This window comes from Capra hircus, chromosome 15 (assembly GCF_001704415.2).
Source record: "Capra hircus breed San Clemente chromosome 15, ASM170441v1, whole genome shotgun sequence".
NCBI lineage: Eukaryota > Metazoa > Chordata > Mammalia > Artiodactyla > Bovidae > Capra > Capra hircus.
The window spans coordinates 3749119-3776845 of record NC_030822.1 but is presented as its reverse complement, the minus strand read 5'-3'; the positions used below and the strand labels follow the sequence as shown (position 1 = coordinate 3776845).

The 27727-nt window shown below is 38.0% G+C and overlaps 1 protein-coding gene across 1 annotated transcript; it reads left to right on the top strand.

The window, feature by feature from the left end:
- LOC106502922 (olfactory receptor 1086-like) lies at nucleotides 1-27715 on the top strand. Its single transcript, XM_018058882.1, is given in 5 exon segments — nucleotides 1-150; nucleotides 6811-6856; nucleotides 6859-7860; nucleotides 9889-9981; nucleotides 27573-27715. Coding segments are annotated over 5 exon segments (1434 nt in total).

Below are 27727 nucleotides of genomic sequence, written 5' to 3'. Positions count from 1 at the left end.
ATGACAGAGCAACTTGCACGTTCACTTTCTGCTCCACAAGAGCAGAAGCCCACGCAGGGCAGCTGGAGAGCAGCCGCCATCACCTACACTATAGCAGAGCCCCTGCAGCAGCGGAGCCCCAGCACAGCCCAAGCAAAGAGATGCAGCTATGTAAGAAAGCTCAGTAAGAATGATGAGATGTGAAAACACAGATAGGAAGGACTGAGGGAGAGATGTGATGGCGCACGGGTCACTACAATCTTCTGTGTTATAGAGCGTTAGAATGTGAGAGAAATGGAGGAGAGAAAGGTCAGACATTTTGAGTGTATAGGGTTCCATATCTGTGGAATGTAAAGACTCCACTTCCGAAAATCGATTAGTAACACTTTGTACATAAGTAATCTGTGGCAAACACACAGATACCAAAGTTCTAAATTAAGAGATTCAGTTCAGTTCAGTTCAGTCGCTCAGTCGTGTCTGACTCTTTGTGACCCCATGAATCACAGCACGCCAGACCTCCCTGTCCATCACCAACTCCCGGAGTTCACTCAGACTCACGTCCTTCCAGTCGGTGATGCCATCCAGCCATCTCATCCTCTATTGTCCCCTTCTCCTCCTGCCCCCAATCCCTCCCAGCATCAGAGTCTTTTCCAATGAGTCAACTCTTTGCATGAGGTGGCCAGAGTACTGCAGTTTCAGCTTTAGCATCATTCCTTCCAAAGAAATCCCAGGGCTGATCTTCAGAATGAACTGGTTGGATCTCCTTGCAGTCCAAGGGACTCTCAAGAGTCTTCTCCAACACCACGGTTCAAAAGCATCAGTTCTTTGACACTCAGCTTTCTTCACAATCCAACTCTCACATCCATACATGACCACTGGAAAAACCATAGCCTTGACTAGACAGACCTTTGTTGGGAAAGTAATGTCTCTGTTTTTGAATATGCTATCTAGGTTGGTCATAACTTTTCTTCCAAGGAGTAAGCGTCTTTTAATATTATGGCAGCAATCACCATCTGCAGTGATTTTGGAGCCCCCAAAAATAAAGTCTGACTCTGTTTCCTCTGTTTCCCCATCTATTTGCCATGAAGTGATCAGACCAGATGTCATGATCTTCGTTTTCTGAATGTTGAGCTTTAAGCCAACTTTTTCCACTCTCCTCTTTCACTTTCATCAAGAGGCTTTTTAGTTCCTCTTCACTTTCTGCCATAAGGGTGGTGTCATCTGCATATCTGAGGTTATTGATATTTCTCCCAACAATCTTGATTCCAGCTTGTGCTTCTTCCAGCCAAGCATTTCTCATGATGTACTCTGCATAGAATTTAAATAAGCAAGGTGACAATATACAGCCTTGACGTACTCCTTTTCCTATTTGGAACCAGTCTGTTGTTCCATGTCCAGTTCTAACTGTTGCTTCCTGGCCTGCATACAAATTTCTCAAGAGGCAGATCAGGTGGTCTGGTATTCCCATCTCTTTCAGAATTTTCCACAGTTTATTGTGATCCACACAGTCAAAGGCTTCAACATAGTCAATCAAGCAGAAATAGATGTTTTTCTGGAACTCTCTTGCTTTTTTGATGATCCAGCGGATGTTGGCAATTTGATCTCTGGTTCCTCTGCTTTTTTTAAAACCAACTTGAACATCTGGAAGTTCAGGCTAGTAAAAAGGAATGTTGGTTTTAAAATCTGAATGTAAATAAACAAAAGAAGAAGAAAAAAAAGATAATACTGACAGGTAGCCCAACTGTGAAGACAGGATCCATCAATTAAATGCAACTCTAAATTAACCTATATACAGATTTAATACAACTACAAGTAAAATTAAACAAGTCTTTTATAAAAATAGATCTTCTGACTCTACAGTTTACATGAAAAAACAAAGAAGTCTGAGAAAGTATAGTCAAGTAGGAATAGTGAGATGTCAGTCAGTAAAAAAACCTAGAAAAGTGAAACAAAAATTTTCTTTTTATTAATGTATAAGTTATATGCTATTATATTGATTAGGTTGATCCTTAATTAGTAATTAGTAGTTAGAAAAAGTATATTATTATATATACTATTAATATAATATACGCTTTTTCCAACTACTCCTCCCTCTATGTTTAAATGAGCTGGACATTTTGAGTATCATAAGGAAATATATATATTTATAATATTTAATATGTATTATATTATAATACAACTATATAATATTTAATTAATATATATATTAATATATATATATATTACTCACTCAGTCATGTCCAACTCTTTGTGACTCTATGGACTGCAGTCCACTAGGTCCATGGGACTTTCTAGGCAACAATACTGGAGTAGATTCTCCTCTGGGAATCTTCCCAATCTTGATTTCAAACTCACGTCTCCTGCATTTCGTGCATTGCAGATTATTTAACACTGAGCCACTGGTGAAGCCTTATATATATGCATGTCTATGTTGAATTGGTGAAGTTAACATTTTAAAATCATGCTCAAATGATGTCTCATATGTTTTTATAATCTTCAAATATGGTCATTTTCTAACTATTTTAACTTTCAGTAGAGGTCTCAAAGTGTCAGACATGACTGAGCAACTAAACTGAAGCCTAATTCATTATAGCTTCTACCTAGAGTTTCTTGAGTCCCACAGCTAGATAAATCTTAGCTTCCAAACTGGTGCCTACATGTTCGACATTGTATGTTGCTATAATAATAGTACTTTCTGAGACCCACTTCTTACAGAAAGCACCTCCCTTATTTCAAGCTTTCCTCCCCAACGTCTTGGCCTAGTCATTGTCATTCATTTCTCAGCTTCCTAAAGGTGAAGCTCAGTCCTTTTGGAAGACAGTTTCTTCTGTGAATTTCTGAAAAATGCAGTGACCTAGAGTGTCAACAGTTTTGCTCTCCCACGTTCACTTTGTGACCCAATGATTGAGTCTACATGAGAGTTGGGGAAATTATCCATCTGCAGCTTGAAATATGTAAAGATCATGGTATCTGGTCCCATCACTTCACGGCAAATAGATGGGGAAACAGTGGCAACAGTATCAGACTTTATTTTGGGGGCTCCAAAATCACTGCAGATGGTGACTGCAGCCATGAAATTAAAAGATGCTTACTCCTTAGAAGGAAAGTTATGACCAACTTAGACAGCATATTGAAAAGCAGAGACATTACTTTGCCGACTAAGGTCTATTTAGTCAAGGTTATGGTTTATCCAGTGGTCATGTATGGATGTGAGAGTTGGACTGTGAAGAAAGCTGAACACCAAAGAATTGACGCTTTTGAACTGTGGTGTTGGAGAAGACTCTTGAGAGTCCCTTGGATTGCAAGGAGATCCAACCAGTCCATCCTAAAGGAGATCAGTCTTGGGTGTTCATTGGAAGGACTGATGCTGAAGCTGAAACTCCAGTACTTTGGCCACCTCATGGGAAGAGTTGACTCATTGGAGAAGAGCCTGATGCTGGGAGGGATTGGGGGCAGGAGGAGAAGGGGACGACAGAGGATGAAATGGCTGGATGGCATCACAGACTCGATGGACATGAATTTGGGTGAATCTGGGAGTTGGTGGTGGACAGGGAGGCCTGGTTTGCTGCAGTTCATGGGGTCTCAAAGAATCGGACATGACTGAGCGACTGAAATGAACTGAACTGAACTGACACCCATGAAAACATCACCACTATCACGTCCATTAGCGAATCCTTACCTCCTAAGTTTTCTTTCGTTTCCTTTATTGCTGTTATAATTTCAACATAAGATCTACCTTCTTAGAATTGTGAGTATACAAAACAGTTTTGTTAATTTTAGGCACTACAAATAGGAAAAGGTGTACGTCAAGGCTGTATATTGTCACCCTGCTTATTTAAATTACATGCAGAGTACATCATGAGAAATGCTGGACTGGAAGAAACACAAGCTGGAATCAAGATTGCCGGGAGAAATATCAATAACCTCAGATATGCAGATGACACCACCCTTATGGCAGAAAGTGAAGAGGAGCTAAAAAGCCTCTTGATGAAAGTGAAAGAGGAGAGTGGAAAAAGTTGGCTTAAAGCTCAACATTCAGAAAACGAAGATCATGGCATCCGGTCCCATCACTTCATGGGAAATAGATGGGGGAACAGTGGAAACAGTGTCAGACTTTATTTTTTTGGTCTCCAAAATCACTGCAGATGGTGACTGCAGCCATGAAATTAAAAGAGGCTTACTCCTTGGAAGAAAAGTTCTGACCAACCTAGATAGCATATTGAAAAGCAGAGACATCAAGGCTATGGTTTTTCCTGTTGTCTTGTATGGATGTGAGAGTTGGACTGTGAAGAAGGCATAGTGCCGAAGAACTGATGCTTTTGAACTGTGGTGTTTGAGAAGACTCTTGAGAGTCCCTTGGACTGCAAGGAGATCCAACCAGTCCATTCTGAAGGAGATCAGCAATGGAATTTCTTTGGAAGAACTGATGCTAAAGCTGAACTCCAGTACTTTGGCCACCTCATGCGAAGAGTTGACTCATTGGAAAAGAGTCTGATGCTGGGAGGGATTGGGGTCAGGAGGAGAAGGGGACGACAGAGGATGAGATGGCTGGATGGCATCACTGACTCAACGGACGTGACTCTGTGTGAACTCCAGGAGTTGGTGATGGACAGGGAGGCCTGGGATGCTGTGATTCATGGGGTTGCAAAGAGTCGGACACGACTGAGTGACTGAACTGAACTGAACACTATATAATAGATTTCCTGAACTTATTTAATTCAAACAGTTCAAACTTTCTATGTTTGACCATCAGCTTCCAAATTCCCCCTTCCCCCAGTCCCTGGAAACCACCATTCTACTCTCTGCTTCTGTGAGATTGTCTATTTTAGATAATTCATATAAATGAGATCACCCAGTGTTTGTCTTTCTGTGTCTGATTTATTTAACTTAGCAAAAGTCCTCCACGTTCATCCATATTATTGCAATGACAGTATTTTCTCAGTTATTAAAGCTGAGTAATATTTCATTGTATATGTATGCACCAGATTTTTAAAATACATTTTTCTTAACGATATTTATGTGGTTCTCATATCTTGGCTGTTGGGAGTGATACTGCAAAGAACATGGGAGTGCAATATCTCACCAAGATTCTAATATCAATCAAGGATAGTCGCTGTTGGAAAAGCTGGATATTCACATGCAAAAGAATGAAAATCAACCCTCATTAAACCATGAACAAAAGTCAACTTAGGCTTAAACATAGTACATGAAACTATAATACTCTCAGAAGAAATATAAGTGAAAATCCTCATGACACTAAGTCTAGTGATAATTTCATAGATATGACAACATAAGGACAGGCAACAACAGCAGAATCAGATAAAGGTGCATGCATCACACTAAAATTATATACAGCAAAGGAAAGAACCCATAGAGTAAGAAGGCCTCCTACAGAGTAGGAAAAAATGTTTGCAGATCACCTGAACAGACTTTTCCCCAAAGAAGACATACAAATGGACAACAGGTTAGCTGAAAAAATACTTAATACCACTAGTTATTACAGAAATACAAATATAAAGCATTGTTATAAATCTGAGGCTGAATGACATTACTTATTCAACAAATATTAGTGGGTCATGAATTTATTCCAGGACCATTTTGTTTTTTATTGAATGAGTCACCATGTTGCTATTTTGAACTAGATTATAATTGGCGTATATTCCCCTTGGGGACTCTCCTGTGGTTTCATCAACAGTTGAGTAGGTAGATATAAGCAGCTTGAGTTAATTGTATTCAAAGGACATCAAAACCTGCTTTGGCTGAGGTAAGAGAGAACTTCAGGACATTTGCTGAATATTTTAGGAGTTTGGACCTAACAAGATCAGATATGCTGTGTAATCCTTTTATTAATAGTTGTTTTCTATCACATAGGTGAACAAATACAGCAAAGAAAATACAAAGGATTAAATTGATGTTTATATTTGATTATTATTGTCATAATTTAGTTACAATTTTTATAAGTGACTTTAATTGTGACTTGGATTGTCTAGTTGATAATTCACTGGAATCACAGTAAACCATGTCTAAACAAGTATAATAATTTAAAAAATTGATTTGTTTTCAGAGAAATTCACCTTTTCACCACAAGTTTTTAGACCATTGGAAATCAGAGACTTTAGATATCTGAAAATAATAAATATGACTGATTATTTAGTAATAAAAAAGAAATATAATGCTAGATATCTCAGAAATACATTTAAATGAACTATAAGTTGCAATATAATTGTTTAATAGTGGCCCATCATCTTGAAAATCTTGATTATTTCCTTTGGATACGCCTAATAAGGGCTAATACAGTTAGAAAGAATTTAGGAATAGCACATAAAATGTTCCAGTCTGAGAGGTTGCTACTCTGCAAGACCAACCTAATTTAGCATTATCTATTTAACAATATTTTGAAGATTCAGAAATATTAATATATTTTATAGTACAGTATTTGCTCCACCTTGTAAAATCAATATTAATGTTTCATTCTATGCATAAGCAAATTATAAGAAAACATTTTAAACAGTTACTAAATGTAACTAGATTGCTGATATTCTATTCAAGTTATCTGCACACTGATACAGTAGGTCATGTTATTGTATGTAAGAAGGAAATTGATTTTAGCCAATATTTGGTGTTTTAAGGTCATTTAATATGGAAACAACTAATAGAATGCAGTGGTAAATTAACTGGTTTATCTAATGGATTTAGATGGCATGAATTCAGCCCATGAGTGAATGAATACACGTATTTTCCCGCTTGAGTCTTCAGTGAGTGGCATGAACACTTGACCCACTGTTCTGAACTACACCTGGAAAATTATACTCTGGCAAAAATAAATATGAGGACACAAATCACATTCCATTGAGTCACAATGTTATTCATTCTTTTGGTAGGAAGTGAATTGCAATTCTTTGAAAATATTTGAGTTTATTCCATGAGGCATCAAGATGAAGAATGTCACCGAAGTAACATCCTTTTTACTGAAAGGCTTCACAGACAATCTTGAACTGCAAATCATCTTATTCTTCTTGTTTCTAGCAATTTACCTCTTCACGCTGATTGGAAATTTGGGCCTGGTTGTATTAGTCATTGGGGATTGCCGGCTCCACAACCCCATGTACTATTTTCTGAGTGTGCTTTCATCTGTGGATGCCTGCTATTCCTCAGTAATTACACCAAAAATGTTAGTAGATTTTATGTCAAAGAACAAAGCCATTTCCTTCCTTGAATGTGCAACACAGATGTTCCTTGCTGTTACTTTTAGAACCACAGAATGTTTTCTCTTGGCCGGAATGGCCTATGATCGCTATGTGGCCATCTACAACCCCCTCCTGTATTCAGTCAGCATGGCTCCCAGAGTCTACGTGCCACTCAGCATTGCTTCCTATGTGGGTGGCATCTTGCATGCTGCTGTACACACAGTGGCCACTTTCAGCCTCTCCTTTTGTGCCTCCAATGAAATCAGACATGTGTTCTGTGACATCCCTCCCCTCCTCGCTATTTCTTGCTCTGACACTCACACGAACCAGCTTCTGCTCTTCTACTTTGCGGGCTCTATTGAGATGGTCACTGTCCTGATTGTCCTGATCTCCTATGGCCTCATCCTGCTGGCCGTTCTGAGGATGCCATCTGCTGTAGGGAGAAGGAGAGTGCTTTCCACATGTGGTTCTCACTTAACTGGAGTGTCCATGTTTCATGGTACTGTTCTCTTCATGTATGTGAGACCAAGTTCCAGCTATGCCACAGATCATGATATGATTGTGTCTATATTTTATAGCATTGTAATTCCCATGCTGAATCCCATCATCTATAGTTTAAGGAACAAAGACGTTAAAGAGGCAATGAAAAAAGTGTTTGGGAAAATTTGGCTTATCAATAAAGTATATTTTCACAGTAAATATTAAAAAATTGAGAGTGAGGTTCTGTATATAATATCAAGAAGACATGAAGAAAATGCTTCGTTTTGGTTCATTAATATATTTCTCTTCTTCCTGGATATTTTAATATAAAGATCAAACTTAAATTTCAATCTATGTTATTTTATATGCAGAAAAAATTGTATCATCCATCTATACGCTAATATTTTCTTACTGATAGATGTATCCACACATATTATCACACACACACATACACACACATATAAATGCTTATATGTAAAAGGCATGTTGATTGACACAACACACACACACAGGCATCTGTGTATGCGACTTTTCTTTAGCATATTATGTATTCCTTTCTTCTTTCATCTTTTTTTTTTTTTTTTGCCTTTTTAATTAAATTATTTTAATTGTAGGCTAATTACAATATTGTGGTGGTTTTTGCCATACGTTGGCATGAATCAGTCAAGGGTACACATGTGTCCCCCCAATCCCAAACCCCCCCACACCTCCCTCCCCATTCCATCCCTCATGGTCATCCCAGTGCACCTGCTTTGAGTGCCCTGTTTCTTTTTCTTATTTTTTTTCTTTCTTTTTTTTTTCTTTTTTTTTTAAATTTTAAAATCTTTAATTCTTACATGCGTTCCCAAACATGAACCCCCCTCCCACCTCCCTCCCCACAACATCTCTCTGGGTCATCCCCATGCACCTGCCCCAAGCAAGCTGCACCCTACGTCAGACATGGACTGGCGATTCAATTCTTACATGACAGTATACATGTTAGAATTCCCATTCTCCCAAATCATCCCACCCTCTCCCTCTCCCTCTGAGTCCAAAAGTCCGTTATACACATCTGTGTCTTTTTTCCTGTCTTGCATACAGGGTCGTCATTGCCATCTTCCTAAATTCCATATATATGTGTTAGTATACTGTATTGGTGTTTTTCTTTCTGGCTTACTTCACTCTGTATAATTGGCTCCAGTTTCACCCATCTCATCAGAACTGATTCAAATGAATTCTTTTTAATGGCTGAGTAATACTCCATTGTGTATATGTACCACTGCTTTCTTATCCATTCATCTGCTGATGGACATCTAGGTTGTTTCCATGTCCTGGCTATTATAAACAGTGCTGCGATGAACATTGGGGTACATGTGTCTCTTTCAATTCTGGTTTCCTCGGTGTGTATGCCCAGAAGTGGGATTGCTGGTTCATAAGGTAGTTCTATTTGCAATTTTTTAAGGAATCTCCACACTGTTCTCCATAGTGGCTGTACTAGTTTGCATTCCCACCAACAGTGTAGGAGGGTTCCCTTTTCTCCACACCCTCTCCAGCATTTATTGCTTGCAGATTTTTGGATCGCAGCCATTCTGACTGGTGTGAAGTGGTACCTCATTGTGGTTTTGATTTGCATTTCTCTAATAATGAGTGATGTTGAGCATCTTTTCATGTGTTTGTTAGCCATCCGTATGTCTTCTTTGGTGAAATGTCTATTTAGTTCTTTGGCCCATTTTTTGATTGGGTCATTTATTTTTCTGGAATTGAGCTGCATAAGTTGCTTGTATATTTTTGAGATTAGTTGTTTGTCAGTTGTTTCATTTGCTATTATTTTCTCCCATTCAGAAGGCTGTCTTTACACCTTGCTTATATTTTCCTTTGTTGTACAGAAGCTTTTAATTTTAATTAGATCCCATTGATTAAAGATCTAAATGTAAGATCAGAAACTATAAAACTCCTAGAGGAGAACATAGGCAAAACACTCTCAGACATAAATCACAGCAGGATCCTTTATGATCCACCTCCCAGAATTCTGGAAATAAAAGCAAAAATAAACAAATGGGATCTAATTAAAATTAAAAGCTTCTTTCATCTTGATATAAACTTGAATGTATAGTCCCCAGTATTCACAACTGTAATTAACATTATATCTGACTAGCTTGATTAAATACCAACTAATCAATAGAAAACCCACAGTTCATATGATCCCATAGCATGGAGTCATTGGTATCTGAATTCATTTCAAAGCATTCTGCTCTATCCTTAGATTTATTCATTGGCAGCTATCTAATCCCAATCTGTGGTTTGGGGAACACAGATAACATGTTCAAATTCCTGGTATTAACTACCGTGCTGATTGGTAAGGATGCATTTCTTCCATTTTTGTTTTTTCATTCAGAGCTTGAGTGCTAAACAAATCTTTAATTTCTCACAGAAAATAAAGTCCAGGCATTGACATCTATCACGATCGCACATTAAAAAAGACAAATACAATTCAGAGAGTAGTGTATAGCTGGCCTGTGTATTCAGTTCTTTCCACAGCTGAGCCCCAGTCCCCCTTTATGGATTAGATTACAGGTCTGGCGCTGACTCAGATTTTAGCTCTCTGTTCCTTGGACCCTTTCAACTCTGATAGGCCCCTGCAGAAACCCCCACTCCTCATGCTCAGGCCCGAGAACCTCGTTACAGAAGGGTCTCTCCTACACGCCTGTTTAAGCCTTGCTTCCAATAGACCTCATTTTCATTACAAGGACATGTGTCCTTCAGAGATAAGTTTAAGATGTAGTGTTCTCCTTTCCTGCTTTTGTTCATTTGTATTTATTAACTTTTAATTACAATTTTTCAAAAACTCATTTTCTTCTTAAAGGAGCATCCTTATTTTTAAATCCAAGACAATCTTTTGAGATTTAGAGTCCAATCTAATGATACTTTTCTGAATTGGGATTAAGTTTAAATCATAATTCAACAGTTCTTGTGCAGAACCCTCTCACCTATATTACCTGTATTTGAAAGTGCTGGTAGCTCAGTCGTCTCCATCTCTTTGCAACCTTGTGGACTATAACCCACCAGGCTCCTCTGTCCATGGAATTCTCTAGGCAAGAATACTGAGATGAGTTGCCATTTCATAATTCAGGGGTTCTTCATGACCCAGGGGTCGAACCTGGATCTCCTGGATTGCACGCAGGTTCTTCTTCACTGCTTGAGCCATCAGGGAAGCCCTTATTGTATTTATTCCTATGCATATCTCTGCTCTAATTTCTCCTGTTTGGGATACTCTCCTCGCTTCTATTCATACAGTTTCTTCTACTAAATATCAAAACTAAGCCATGTTCACTGATATTAGTTATAGTTGCAAATCCATACTATGCAAGTGTGTTGCTGAATAGTGTGTGTGTATGCATGTGTGTGTGTGTATCATTCAGCATTGAAGTGATTCTTAAACATAATTCAATATCACAAAAATAAATTTTATGCTTTAAAGAAAAATAAACACAAATATAGGAAAAAAGCTAGCCATAAACAAGAGAAAATAGATACAGTTATGCTTCTGTTAAATTTATAAATAATAAACTACATACAGAAGTATGTACATAGTATGTACATGCAGAAGAAGTACCTAGAATTATGGTTTCTCAGATGGTGCTGTGGTAAAGAATTAGCCTGCCAATGCAGGAGACACTACAGATGTGGGTTCAATCCCTGTGTCAAGAAAATTCCCTAGAGAAGGAAATGGCAACACACTCCAGTATTTTTGCCTGGGAAAGACCATGGACAGAGAAGTCTGGTGGGCTACGGTCAATGGGGTCCATCAAGCTCCTCTGTTCACGGGGTTGCAACAGAATCAGAAGTGATTGAGATTTTAGCAAGATCAACTAAAGTGATTTAGTGGCTTGGGAACAACGACTAAAGACTTGAGTTAATTGTCTCCATGAAAATCCTATTGCTATAATAGTTACATTCTGAACTACAGAGGGTTAGGATTTCAATGTATGTATACTGGTATATATTCTACGTATATTTACACACACACAGTCCCATGAGCATGAAATCTTTACCTTAAAATATGTAGTATCAACTTTCTTCTCATATAATCCAAAATGGCTATGTTACTGTAGTTGCAATTACTAGTAATTTGATAAGTATATATCGGACTAGCTTAAGCAAACGCAATCTAATCAATAGGAAAGTTCAGTTCAGTTCAGTCTCTCAGTCGTGTCCAACTCTTTGCGACCCAGTGAATCGCAGCACGCCAGGCTTCCCTGTCCATCACCATCTCCCGGAGTTCACTCAGACTCATGTCTATCGAGTCCATGATGCCATCCAGCCATCTCATCCTCTGTCGTCCATTTCTCCTCCAGCCCCCAATCCCTCCCAGCATCAGAGTCTTTTCCAATGAGTCAAATCTTCGCATGAGGTGGCCAAAGTACTGGAGTTTCAGCTTTAACATCATTCCTTCCAAAGAAATCCCAGGGCTGATCTCCTTTAGAATGGACTGGTGGATCTCCTTGCAGTCCAAGGGACCCTCAAGAGTCTTCTCCAACACCACAGTTCAAAAGCATCAATTCTTCGGTGCTCAGCCTTCTTCACAGTCCAACTCTCACATCCATACATGACCACAGGAAAAACCATAGCCTTGACTAGACGGACCTTAGTTGACAAAGTAATGTCTCTGCTTTTGAATATGCTATCTAGGTTGGTCATAACTTTTCTTCCAAGGAAAAAGTGTCTTTTAATTTTTTGGCTGCCGTCACCATCTGCAGTGATTTTGGAGCCCCCCCCCCGCCATAAAAAAGTCTGACACTGTTTCCACTGTTCCCCCTCATCTATTTCCCATGAAGTGATGGGACCGGATGCCATGATCATCGTTTTCTGAATGTTGAGCTTTAAGCCAACTTTTTCGCTGTCCTCTTTCACTTTCATCAAGAGGCTTTTTAGTTCCTCTTCACTTTCTGCCATAAGGGTGGTGTCATCTGCATATCTGAGGTTATTGATATTTCTCCCGGCAATCTTGATTCCAGCTTGTGCTTCTTCCAGTCCAGTGCTTCTCATGATGTACTCTGCATACAAGTTAAATAAGCAGGGTGACAATATACAGCCTTGACGTACTCCTTTTCCTATTTGGAACCAGTCTGTTGTTCCATGTCCAGTTCTAACTGTTGCTTCCTGACCTGCATACAGATTTCTCAAGAGGCAGGTCAGGTGGTCTGGTATTCCCATCTCTTTCAGAATTTTCCACAGTTATTGTGATCCACACAGTCAAAGGCTTCAACATAGTCAATAAAGCAGAAATAGATGTTTTTCTGGAACTCTCTTGCTTTTTCCATGATCCTGTGGATGTTGGCAATTTGATCTCTGGTTCCTCTGCCTTTTCTAAAACCAGCTTGAACATCAGGAAGTCACGGTTCACGTATTGCTGAAGCCTGGCTTGGAGAATTTTGAGCATTACTTTACTAGCCTGTGAGATGAGTGCAATTGTGTGGTAGTTTGAGAATTCTTTGGCATTGCCTTTCTTTAAGATTGGAATGAAAACTGACCTTTTCCAGTCCTGTAGCCCCTGCTGAGTTTTCCAAATTTGCTGGCATATTGAGTGCAGCACTTTCACAGCATCATCCCTCAGGACTTGAAACAGCTCCACTGGAATTCCATCACCTCCACTAGCTTTGTTCGTAGTGATGCTTTCTAAGGCCCACTTGACTTCACATTCCAAGATGTCTGGCTCTGGATTAGTGATCACACCATCATGGTTATCTGGGTCATGAAGATCTTTTTTTACAGTTCTTCCATGTATTCCTGTCACCTCTTCTTAGTATCTTCTGCTTCTGTTAAGTCCATACCATTTCTGTCCTTTATCGAGCCCATCTTTGCATGAAATGTTCCCTTGGTATCTCTAATTTTTTTTAAGAGATCTCTAGTCTTTCCCATTCTGTTATTTTCCTCTATTTCTTTGCATTGATCGCTGAAGAAAGCTTTCTTATCTCTTCTTGCTATTCTTTGGAACTCTGCATTCAGATGCTTATATCTTTCCTTTTCTCCTTTGCTTTTTGCCTCTCTCCTTTTCATAGCTATTTGTAAGGCCTCCCCAGACAGCCATTTTTGCTTTTTTGCATTTCTTTTCCATGGGGATGGTCTTGATCCCTGTCTCCTGTACAATGTCACGAACCTCATTCCATAGTTCACCAGGCACTCCATCTATCAGATCTAGGCCCTTAAATCTATTTTCCCTTCCACTGTATAATCATAAGGGATTTGATTTAGGTCATACCTGAATGGTCTAGCGGTTTTCCCTACTTTCTTCAATTTCAGTCTCAATTTGGCAATAAGGAGTTCATGATCTGAGCCACAGTCAGGTCCTGGTCTTGTTTTTGTTGACTACATAGAGCTTCTCCATCTTTGGCTGCAAAGAATATAATCAATCTGATTTCAGTGTTGACCATCTGGTGATGTCCATGTGTAGAGTCTTCTCTTGTGTTGTTGGAAGAGGGTGTTTGCTATGACCAGTGCGTTTTCTTGGCAAAACTCGATTAGTCTTTGCCCTGCTTCATTCCGCACTCCAAGGCCAAATTTGCCTGCTACTCCAGGTGTTTCTTGACTTCCTACTTTTGCATTCCAGTCCCCTATAATGAAAAGGACATCTTTTTTGGGTATTAGTTCTAAAAGGTCTTGTAGGTCTTCATAAAACCGTTCAACTTCAGCTTCTTCAGTGTTACTTGTTGGGGCATAGACTTGGATTACTGTGATATTGAATGGTTTGCTTGGAGACGAACAGAGATCATTCTGTCGTTTTTTAGATTGCATCCAAGTACTGCATTTCGGACCCTTTTATTGACCATGATGACTACTCCATTTCTTCTGAGGGATTCCTGCCCGCAGTAGTAGATATAATGGTCATCTGAGTTAAATTCACCCAATTCAGTCCATTTTAGTTCGCTGATTCCTAGGATGTCGACATTCACCCTTGCCATCTCTTGTTTGACCACTTCCAATTTGCCTTGATTCATGGACCTGACATTCCAGGTTTGTATGCAATATTGCTCTTTAGAGGATCTTGCTTCTATCACCAGTCACATCCACAACTAGGTATTGTTTTTGTTTTGGCTCCATCCCTTCATTCTTTCTGGGGTTACTTCTCCACTGATCTCCAGTAGCATATTGGGCACCTAATGACCTCTTTTGGTATGCTATCATTTTGCCTTTTCCTACTGTTCATGGGATTCTCAAGGCAAGAATACTGAAGTGGCTTGCCATTCCCTTCTCCAGTGGACCACGTTCTGTCAATCAATCAATAGGAAAACCACAGCTGATTTACTCCCATATCATGTTCCATGGAATCATTGTTTTGGGCTTCAGTTCTAATCACTCTGCTCCAGCCTCAGATCTCTGCATTGGCAGCAGTCTATTCCCAGTCTGTGGTTCACACGTGTGTGTTACAATGCCTGTTGCTATTTTTATGCTGTTTGTGTGGGTGCATTTCTCTCCCTCTTATCATTTCATCCAGAGTATGGGACGATAAGGGGACGACAGAGTATGAGATGGTTGGATGGCATCACTGCCTCAATGGACCTGAGTTTGGGTAAACTCTGGGATTGGTGAAGGACAGGGAAGCTTGGTGTGCTGCAGTCCATGGGGTCACGAAGAGTCGGACATGACTGAGTGACTGAACTGAACTGAACTTATGGACAGTAAATTCATTCACTAATTCATCACAGAATACAGAGACTAGGCATTAGCATTTACCAGGATTACAGTTAATTCTCAAGGATGACAAAGGACAAGCACAAGTCAGAGTTAGGTAGGACTGATTGGCATATGGAGCTTGCCCCAAGCTCAGCTCCACCACGTCTTCCTGGCTTTCCCTGCAGGCCTGGTCCTGACTCAGCTTTGCCTGTTTTCTTTTGACTCTTTACACTCTGTGAGCCCTGGTAGATGCCACCATTCCTCGGTATTGGGGACAATGAACAAGGTACAGAAAACATCCCTACTGTGCTCATATTAAACCCTGCTTCCAACAAACTTCCTTTTCATTGCAAGGGCATGTCTTTCAAAGTTAATTGTATCACTATTATATGTATTTTTCCTTCCTTCTATCAATCCTTCCATTATCATTAATATTTTTGGGGTGTAAAATCGTTTTAGTTTTAATAGGGCCACCTCCTTAAATAGAGACTCTAAGCTGAAAATTTTTCCCTAAAATGGGATTACATTACAAGTTATTACATTTAGTTGTTGGCTAATCATGTTAAAATACCATGTCAATTAAAGTGGTTTATTTTATAGCTTATTTTTTGTTACATTCTTTATCATCTGTTTTCATATTTTAAAGTCCACAAGTATGAATAAATGTAATTCTTTCAATATTGAAATGTTATTGTGGAAAGTATACAACTACGTACTAGCTTTGCTACGAGGTACTTGAAGTGACTTTTTACTTTCACAGTTGTAAAAATGGAAGTAAGTAAGGACACATAGCAAGGTTCGGATTTGCTTTAAATAATAAAATAATATAAAAATTATTTAAGTGCTTCCAGATAAGTAGAAAATGGCATAAATTAAACATTGCAAGTTATTGTGCAGGGCTGCCTGTTTAAGTAAAATCATTTAATACCATTGTCTTATTCCATTAGCTTCCAGTGTTTAATTGAAGAACATACAGTATTTTGGAGATGTACTGTTTTTGCAAAAAATAACAATATGATTTTACTTTTTTTTTTTCTAAAAATACATGTTACTAAGTTGTTCATTTTGACCTCTGCAGCTTATCATATGGGTATTGATTTTCTTTCTTTTTTAAAATTTATTTATTTATTTTTAAATATAAATTTATTTATTTTAATTGGAGGTTAATTACTTTACAATGTTGTATTAGTTTTTGCCATACATCAACATGAATCCGCCATGGGTTTCAAATTTTATCTCAGTAACATGTGAGGTGCTTCTCAGTTCATGGTCTTATTATCTTTGCAAAGTCCTTGGAAATATTTTTGAAATATATTTAAGTCAAAAAGAAAATCTGTGGATGTTCTTTTATTATATTATAATCGCTTATGGAGTTTCTATTTTTTCCCCCAATGTCATTACACTATTTGTTAATTGGTGGTATAGGAACAAAGGGAACTGTATGGCTTTTTTTTTTTTTTAAGTTAAAGACATTCTTGTATCTCAACTGAAATCTTAGTTATTGAAACAAAATTAATTATTAGATTCATCACATTAAGGGGCAGACTTGGCATGTTAACTTTTGTTTTTCCTTCAGCTTGCCATAATTAAAAAAGTATTTAAAAGTAGTGAGAAATCTGACATATACAGGGTCAGGTTGAATTTAATAATTTATATTTATGATGTTAAATGTGCTACATTTTTATTGAATTTAATTGTTCATACCTCAAGAAGAATAAAGCTTCTGCTTGCTATTAGAAGAAAGTCACGTCTTTATTTTCCCAGAAATGTTTCCATAAATCCATGTAGAAGACCTTTCTAATGCATAAAATAAATAGATTGATAAGTATGAATTTAAAGGTTTCCCTGGTTTGTCAGTGGTAAAGAATCTGCCTGCCAATGTAGGAGACCTGGGCTTGATTCCTGGGTTGGGAAGATCCCCTGGAGAAGGAAATGGCAACTCACTCCAGTATTCTTGCATAGGAAATCCCAAGGACAGAGGAGCCTGGCAGGCTACAGTCCATGGAGTCCCAAAGAGTCGGATACGGCTTAGGGATTAAAAAAAAAAAACAATACAGGAATGAGTTTACCACACCAAAAAATGTTCATTTAATTCTCACAAAAGTCTAGTGTAAAAAAAAAACAATTAAATTTTGATTTCTGTATAAATCCATACAACTTACATAATAATCATGAGAACACACAGAAACAAAAATAATAATGTATCATTAGGTTTGAATTGTTATATTAATAAAATAGTCTATAAACCATCAATTAATACTACTAATAAATTTGGAGCATCATAAAAATTACCTTAATCTTTAAAAATTCTACTTTCTTTTTCTCTCCAATCTCTCTCCTACTTTCCTTCTCTTCCTGTTGCTTTCTCTTTCTCTCTCAAATCCATGGAACATACACAAAGATATTTACTATAGAGAGTAAGATGAAAAACAGGAATTAGGTAGAGAAAATAAATACAAATATGCAAATGAATTTTGAAAAATGGACCAGTAGGTAGTCTAGCAAGGATTCCATCACAAAATGTAAATTAACTGATAGATACAGGAGACATTTCATTGACATTACAATTCTAACCTTTCCTTAACTAATATGCTTGAAATAAAATAACTGTGGAAATTAAGAACTTTATTTGGAGTTAAAAAAAAAAACTGTATTGAACAGAATAGAAAGCCCAGAGATAAATCCACACACATATGGACACCTTATCTTTGACAAAGGAGGCAAGAATATACAATGGAGTAAAGACAATCTCTTTAACAAGTGGTGCTGGGAAAACTGGTCAACCACTTGTAAAAGAATTAAACTAGATCACTTTCTAACACCGCACACAAAAATAAACTCAAAATGGATTAAAGATCTAAATGTAAGATCAGAAACTATAAAATTCCTAGAGGAGAACATAGGCAAAACACTCTCCGACATAAATCACAGCAGGATCCTCTATGATCCACCTCCCAGAATTCTGGAAATAAAAGCAAAAATAAACAAATGGGATCTAATTAAAATTAAAAGCTTCTGCACAACAAAGGAAACTATAAGCAAGGTGAAAAGACAGCCTTCTGAATGGGAGAAAATAGTAGCAAATGAAGCAACTGACAAACAACTAATCTCAAAAATATACAAGCAACTTATGCAGCTCAATTCCAGAAAAATAAACAAACCAATCAAAAAATGGGCAGAAGAACTAAATAGACATTTCTCCAAAGAAGACATATGGATGGCTAACAAACACATGAAAAGATGCTCAACATCACTCATTGTCAGAGAAATGCAAATCCAAACCACAATGAGGTACCACTTCACACCAGTCAGAATGGCTGCGATCCAAAAATCTGCAAGCAATAAATGCTGGAGAGGGTGTGGAGAAAAGGGAACCCTCCTACACTGTTGGTGGGAATGCAAACTAGTACAGCCACTATGGAGAACAGTGTGGAGATTCCTTAAAACATTGCAAATAGAACTACCTTATGACCCAGCAATCCCACTTCTGGGCATACACACCGAGGAAACCAGAATTGAAAGAGACACATGTACCCCAATGTTCATTGCAGCACTGTTTATAATAGCCAGGACATGGAAACAACCTAGATGTCCATCAGCAGATGAATGGATAAGAAAGCAGTGGTACATATACACAATGGAGTATTACTCAGCCGTTAGAAAGAATTCATTTGAATCAGTTCTGATGAGATCGATGAAACTGGAGCCGATTATACAGAGTGAAGTAAGCCAGAAAGAAAAACACCAATGCAGTATACTAACACATATATATGGAATTTAGAAAGATGGCAATGACGACCCTGTATGCAAGACAGGAAAAAAGACACAGATGTGTATAACAGACTTTTGGACTCAGAGGGAGAGGGAGAGGGTGGGATGATTTGGGAGAATGGCATTCTAACATGTATACTATCATGTAAGAACTGAATCGCCAGTCTATGTCTGACGCAGGGTGCAGCATGCTTGGGGCTGGTGTATGGGGATGACCCAGAGAGATGTTGTGGGGAGGGAGGTGGGAGGGGGGTTCATGTTTGGGAACGCATGTAAGAATTACAGATTTTAAAATTTAAAAAATTAAAAAAAAAACAAAATGTAAAAAAAAAAAAGAAAAATAAAGTACAAGCAGTAAGTCACTAAAAAAAAAAAAAACTGCATGGAAATCTCAGATCAGCACTTAGTGGCAGCATTAACTTGGAAAAGTTATTTCTGAACTACACACACACAGAAAAAAACTAATTGACCCAAGTTTTCAGGTATATTTTGTTCAACTACATGGAAATGGTGTAATTTCAGAGCATTCTTTAATCAGTTGATTAAAATAATTTTCATAAGTTAAAATATCAAGCGTCTGTGAAGGTTGCCTATATGTGAACTATAACATAAATTTTACTTAAATCAATGAAATTAATAGAGAATTTAAAATCAAAGTGTAAAAATAAAAGGCAATTAATGGGCCCCAGAAAGAAACAAAAAATTTCTTTTTTAAGCTATGCATACACTTGCATGAGATAAAATATATAATAAACTCTATTTTATTGATATTAAACTGGGTGAGTCCTGATATTCTATGCTATAAGAAACTTTAAAAAGCCTTTCTGTCACTGCATTATGCCTTTCCCCAAATTAGAATGGTGAATCATCTTTTCTGAAAATTAGCCTAGTCATGAACATCCTTTCAAATATAAAAGTGTCTTTAAAATTAGAATTTATAAATTGTATTCTGTGATTCAGTACACCGCAACCAATAAATCTTGACTGGTGAACTTTTTAAGCTTAAGAAAGGAAAATTTTAAGAATTAGTGCAGATTTTTTAAATAAAAATATAGAATGATAAATAAAAATTTGTGGACACATCAATAAAATAAAATACTAGTATATTTATTTAAGTTCTCCTGATACTCTTGTAGGTATAAATTTCTAGTAAGCTTTTATGTCTCTCTTCTTGCCTGTAGAGCAAGAAGAAGAGTTTATGAATGAAAGTGTGTTTGATTCCAATTTACGTCCTGTTAGAAAATTTATCTATTTCACTATAGGGCACTGGGTTCATGATAGAGAAAAGTATGAGTTTTAGCTACTGTAAATCCCCAATGACTCTAGCCAACAAGGCATCTCTGCCCATGGAACTCTCCAGGCAAAAATACCAGAGGAAGTAACCACTCCCTTCTCCAGGGGATCTTCCTGACCCAAGGATACTAACCTGCATATCCTACATTGCAGACAGATTCATTACCACTGAGCCACCAGGGAAGCCTGCCATTGAGCTGCAACATATGTAAACTTATGTGCATATTTAATGCCCTCCTCCTGAAGATCTGGGGAAAGAGTACATCCATGAAAGCATGCCCACTATCAAGGCCATAAAGATATCCTTCTTTCTCAAAGTTTCCTCTGCCTCTTTTTTTAATTATAATTTTATAATAAAAACACAACATAGCATCTACCTTATTAGAAGCTTTGAGTATACAAAAGAGAATTATTAACTATAGGGACTACATTGTATAGAAGGTCTCCTGAACTTAATTTGACTTAAATAACCGAAACTTTGTATGCTCTGATGATCACTTTTCCATTTCTCCCTTCCCCAGGCCCTAGAAACCACCACACTTCTCTCTTTGCTTATATGAGTTTGGCTGTTACAGATAACTCATGTAAATTAGATCATTCAGTATTTACTTCTCTGTGTCTGAATTATTTCACTTAAAAAATGACCTCCAAATCCTTTTATATTATTGCAATGTCAGGATTTCCTCCTTTATTAAAGTTGGGTAATGTTTCACTGTTTGTATATGTCAGTTTTTTTTTTAATCCATATTTCCAGAAATAGACATTTAAGTGGTTTTTATATCTTAGTATTGTAAATAATGCTGGAGTGAACATGGGAATGCAATATCTCTCCAAGATTCTAATTTCTATATCTCTGTATAAATATCCAGATATGACTGGAAAATGACATAGTAGGTTTAATTTTTTGACAAACCTTTATAACATTTTCCACAGTGGCTGTACCAATTTCCTTTATATCATCAATGCCCAAGGGGTTTTTCTCCATATCTTTGACAACACTTGCTGATTTTTCCTTCTTCAATAATAGATATCCTAACAGCTCTAGGTTATATGCAATTGTACTTTTGATTTGAATTTGATAAAATATCCATACTACCCAGGTCAATGACAGATTCAATGCAGTGCTTATCAGAAAACATTGGAGTCATCATGCATCCTGGTTTCAAAATATGTTACAAAGTTACATTATTTGAACAATATACTATTGGTATAAAGACAGATGCAAAGACCAACAGAACAGAATAAAAAGCTTGCATATTAATTTATATATATTTAGTCAATTGATATTTGACAAGAGTGTCAACAATGCACCAAGGGAAAAGGACAGTCACTTCAGCAAATTGTGTTGGGAAAACTGGGTATTCACATAAGAAACAATGAAGGTCAACTCTCATCGTTCACCGTGAATGAAAATCAAATGACCTAAAATTAAGACCTAAACTTAAAAAATTCACAGATTATATAAGGGTAAAACTTCATGACACTGTTCAGTTCAGTTCAGTTCAGTCGCTCAGTCGTGACCGACTTTTGTGACCCCATGAATCACAGCACACCAAGCCTCCCTGTCCATCAACAACTCCCGGAGTTCACTCAGACTCATGTCCATTGAGTCAGTGATGCCATCCAGCCATCTCATCCTCTGTCGATCCCTTCTACTCCTGCCCCCAATCCCTCCCAGGATCAGAGTCTTTTTCAATGAGTTAACTCTTCGCATGAGGTGGCCAAAGTATTGGAGTTTCAGATTCAGCATCATTCCCTCCAAAGAAATCCCAGGGCTGACCTCCTTCAGAATGGACTGGTTGGATCTCCTTTCAGTCCAAGGGACTCTCAAGAGTCTTTTAAACACCACAGTTCAAAAGCATCAATTCTGCAGCGTTCAGCTTTCTTCACAGTCCAGCTCTGACATCCATTCATGACCACAGGAAAAACCATAGCCTTTACTAGACAGACCTTAGTCGGCAAAGTAATGTCTCTGCTTTTGAATATGCTATCTAGGTTGGTCATAATTTTCGTTCCAAGGAGCAAGCGTCTTTTAATTTCATGGCTGCAATCACCATCTGCAGTGATCTTGGAGCCCCCCAAAATAAAGTCTGACACTGTTTCCAGTGATTTCCCATCTATTTCCCAGGAAGTGATGGGACCAGATGCCAAGATCTTAGTTTTCTGAATGTTGAGCTTTAAGCCAACTTTTTCGCTCTCCTCTTTCACTTTCATCAAGAGGCTTTTAGGTCCCTCTTCACTTTCTGCCATAAAGGTGGTGTCATCTGCATATCTGAGATAACTGATATTTCTCCCAGCAATCTTGATTCCAGCTTGTGCTTCTTCCAGCCCAGCATTTCTCATGATGTACTCTGCATATAAGTTAAATAAACAGGGTGACAATATACAGCCTCGACGAACTCCTTTTCCTATTTGGAACCAGTCTGTTGTTCCATGTCCAGTTCTAACTGTTGCCTCCTGACCTGCATACAGGTTTCTCAAGAGGCAGGTCAGGTGGTCTGGTAGTCCCATCTCTTTCAGAATTTTCTACAGTTTATTGTGATCCACACAATCAAAAGCTTTGGCATAGTCAATAAAGCAGTAATAAATGTTTTTCTGGAAATTTCTTGCTTTTTCGATGATCCAAGAGATGTTGGCAATTTGATCTCTGGTTCCTCTGCCTTTTCTAAAACCAGCTTTAACTCTGGAAGTTCATGGTTCACATATTGCTGAAGCCTGGTTTGGAGAATTTTGAGCATTACTTTACTAGCGTGTGAGATGAGTGCAATTGTGTGGTAGTTTGAACATTCTTTGGCATTGCCTTTCTTTGGGATTGGAATGAAAACTGACTTTTCCAGTCCTGTGGCCACTGCTGAGTTTTCCAAATTTTCTGGCATATTAAGTGCAACACTTTCACAGCATCATCTTTCAGGATTTGAAACAGCTCAACTGGAATTCCACCACCTCCACTAGCTTCATTCGTAATGATGTTTTCTAAGGCCCACTTGACTTCATATTCCAGAATGTCTGGCTCTTGGTGAGTGATTACACCATCGTGATTATCTTGGTCATGAGGATCTTTTTTGTATAGTTCTTCTGTGTATTCTTGCCACTTCTTCTTAATATCTTCTGCTTCTGTTAGGTCCATACCATTTCTGTCCTTTATCGAGCCCATCTTTGCATGAAATGTTCCCTTGATATCTCTAATTTTCTTGAAGAGATCTCTAGTCTTTCCCATTCTGTTGTTTTCCTCTATTTCTTTGCATTGATAGCTGAGGAAGGCTTTCTTATCTCTCCTTGCTATTCTTTGGAACTCTGCATTCAGATGCTTATATCTTTCCTTTTCTCCTTTGCTTTTTGCCTCTCTCCTTTTCACAGCTATTTGTAAGGCCTCCCCAGACAGCCATTTTGCTTTTTTGCATTTCTTTTCCATGGGGATGGTCTTGATCCCTGTCTCCTGTGCAATGTCACGAACCTCATTCCATAGTTCACCAGGCACTCTAGCTATCAGATCTAGGCCCTTAAATCTATTTCTCACTTCCACTGTATAATCATAAGGGATTTGATTTAGGTCATACCTGAATGGTCTAGCGGTTTTCCCTACTTTCTTCAATTTAAGTCTGAATTTGGCAATAAGGAGTTCATGATCTGAGCCACAGTCAGCTCCTGGTCTTGTTTTTGTTGACTGTATAGAGCTTCTCCATCTTTGGCTGCAAAGAATATAATCAATCTGATTTCGGTGTTGACCATCTGGTGATGTCCACATGTAGAGTCTTCTCTTGTGTTGTTGGAAGAGGGTGTTTGCTATGACCAGTGCATTTTCTTGGCAAAATTCTATTATTCTTTGCCTTGCTTCATTCTGTATTCATGACCCTGTACTTATTAATAATTTCATGGATATGACAGGATAAGCACAGGCAACAAAAGCAAAATTAGATAACTGAGAATACATCAAACTAAAAATATATACAGCAAAGGAAAGAGTCAAGCAGAGTAAGAAGTCAACTTGCAGAATGGGAGAATATATTTGCAAGCCCCTTGAACAAATGTTTTCTTCAAAGTAGATACACAGACAACAGGTTAGTATGAAAAAATAATTAACATCGATAATTATCATGGAAATGTAAATCTAAAATTTTGTTATAAATCAGGGACCAAAGGACTCTATTTATTCAACAAATATTAGCATGCATCCAATCATTCCAGGACTGTTTTCTTTTTTATTGAGTAAATTGTCATGTTTCTATTTTTATCCAGGAGGTAATTAGGACATATTCCCCTTAGAGAATCTCCTGTGGTTTCATCAATAATTGAGTAAGTGTATATAAGCATTTCGAGCTACTTTTATTCACACTGTACCTAAACCTGCCTATGCTGATCCACAGGTAAGATGAAACTTCAGGTCATTTGCAGAATAATTTAATATTTGCAGAATGATAAGACATAATATCAGTATCAGATATGACATGCGATCTTGCTAGTTGTTGCCTATTCCATAGGTGAATAAATACAACAGAGAAAATAGAAGACATGATATGGTTGTAGTTAAATGAGGATGTGTGTATTTGTGCTTAGTTGTATCCAGCTCGTTGCAACTCCATGGACTGGAATCCACCAGGCGCCTCTGTCCACGGAATTCCCTAGGCTAGAGTCCTGGCGTGGGCTGCCGTTTCCTCCCCCAGGGGCCCTTCCCAGCGAGGGGCGGCACGCGCATCTCTGGCAGCTCCGCATTGGCAGACAGGGTTTTACTGCTGCACCGCCTACGTGTATTCTTTCATTTACTTGATAGATGACAAATCAGTTTCAGCCAGAAACAACCCTGAAAATGTCTTATTCAAAAAGCATTTGTCCTATCAAACTATCTGAGGGATTATCTTTTGCTGTAATGAGGAAAACAATTATCCTTTTATTTTTGCCTTTGTGATGTACAAGCTACATCAGATTACTACTGCTTCAGAATGTTTCTCTAGATTAACATTTAGAAAAATCTTTGAAAAATGCATATCAAAAAGCGTGTTTTATTTGCTGGAGGGGTGAAAAATAAGGGGAAAGGACAGATAGGGAGTTTAGAATGGACATGTATACACACCAATATTTAAAATGGATAATCAACAAGGACCTACTGCGGAGCACATGGAATTCAGCTCAGTGTTATGTGGCTGCCTGGATGGGAGGGCAGCTTGTAGGAGAGCAGATACATGTGTGTGTATGGCCAAGTCCCTTTGCTGTCCAACTGAAACTATCACAGCAATGTTAACTGGCTATATGCTTATAAAAATGAAAAGTTAAATAATAAAATAAATAAAAAGTCTCAAAAATGGAATGTTTTATTTCACTGAGAGGAGCAAGTGGGAGGTCAGTTTCAGAATGAAGCCATGGTATTACAGGAGGCGGTGAAAAGTGATGAAAAGCGGATGCATCGTGGGGGATACCTGGGATTGGATCTTGGCTCTGACAGTTATGAGAGCTTCCATAAAGGGGAGATAGAGTAAAATGTACAAAAGCCCATTACTGTTGCACGTGCTCCGTGGATGGCTGTTATTATTTTTCCTCTTTTTGCAAGCTTTGTGTTTCAAGATTGGATCGATATATTGGAATATTTGCCTTTTATTAGCACTGTATTTTTTAGAAGAAGCTTTACATTATTTTAGAAGTTGATCCTATATTATTAAAACCTTTGAGAATCATAGTCATTTCCTCTTTAAAATTCTGAATCCTCTCAATATATTCTAATATGGACACAGTTACACCCAGTAAGATTTTCATTTTGGCATCCAGTAGAAAGCCTGTTTGCAGAGAAATTTAGAAATGGAAATGGCAACCCACTCCAGTATTCTTGCCCGGGAAATTCCATGAAGAGAGAAGCCTGGGAGGCTACAGTCCATCGGGTCCCAAAAGGTTGGACGTGACTGAGCGCGCACACACACACACATACACACATTTAACATGTAAGTATTTCACTATCTAAACTTAAACTCACTGTAACATAGAAAATGGAGAAGGCGATGGCACTCCATTCCAGTTCGCTTGCCTGGAAAATCCCATGGACAGAGGAGCCTGGTAGGCTGCAGTCCGTGGGGTTGCTAAGAGTCACACACGACCGAGCGACTTCACTTTCACTTTTCACTTTCATGCATTGGAGAAGGAAATGGCAACCCACTCCAGTGCTCTTGCCTGGAGAATCCCAGGGATGAGGGAGCCTGGTGGGCTGCCGTCTATAGGGTCGCACAGAGTCGGACACGACTGAAGCAGCAGCAACATAGAAAATAGAATTATGTGATGTGTGTGTGTGTTGGTATTACCAGAATATAAAATTTACAAAGCTTCCTTACTCTCTAAAGAAGAAACCAGAGGCATGAAGAGTGAATAGGGGAATAAAAATCAAAATCAAATTATAATACATTGCATTTCTTCCCAGCAGAATATTGTTTTGGTGTGTATTAAAAATCACAAAACAAATACATGACAAGTAGATAAGGGACAAAATATCTGGATCAAGGATCTGATGACATATATTATAAAATTATTAGTTATAGTATTAATTTTGTAATCCAGCATTTGCTAATGTTGCAAAAATATATACATCTGGTGATCAAAGCTCAATTATACGGTCATCCTAAATGTGTAACCAAACAAGACATAATTAAAGGAAATTGTTTTACACATTTATATTTGTTGCTTTGCATATTTAATTAGCCTGTGTGGCTGTGTATTATTTTATCTGCTTGAGCATGTACATGTATTAGTACTTTGAAGAGGGAAAACTTTAGAGAGCAGTATTAGCATTGCCCATGGCTTTTAATCATGAGCCTGGCCTGTGAACAAATATTTTAAGTTTCTAAATACTGTGTTATTTGTCTTGAATGAACTATATCATTGAAATGGTGTTACGAATCATAATGGGGCTAATCATCTTGTGAATCAAACTCCCCTTTAAAAATAACCATTCTGATATTATCAGAAATGCTAATGTTCTGATTCTGCAGTTGACTAGATAGTCCTTGCAAGCCATTTTACACAGTAACTGAAAGTTCTGGAATGCCGCTATTCTGTTCCAGTGATCTGTACCCTGAGATGCCATCTTCTGTGTTTGGATATCAGGGGGACATTATTCTTTATTCAGTCACTCGGTGTGTTTTAATGTGATTTAGTATGAGAACAGATAATAGGATGCAGTGACACATTGACCAGTTAACCTGCTGGTTTTATAAATTACATGGATTCACGAAGTAGGTGAGCACACAGGTATTGGCATTGGATTGCCCAGTGAGCGGCACGAACACTTTGCCCGCTGCTTTGTCACTGCCTCCGGATCAGCAACTCAGAAATTAAACATCCCCCAAAACAGACTGAGAGCATATGTCACAATCCTTTAAGCCACTACTGAG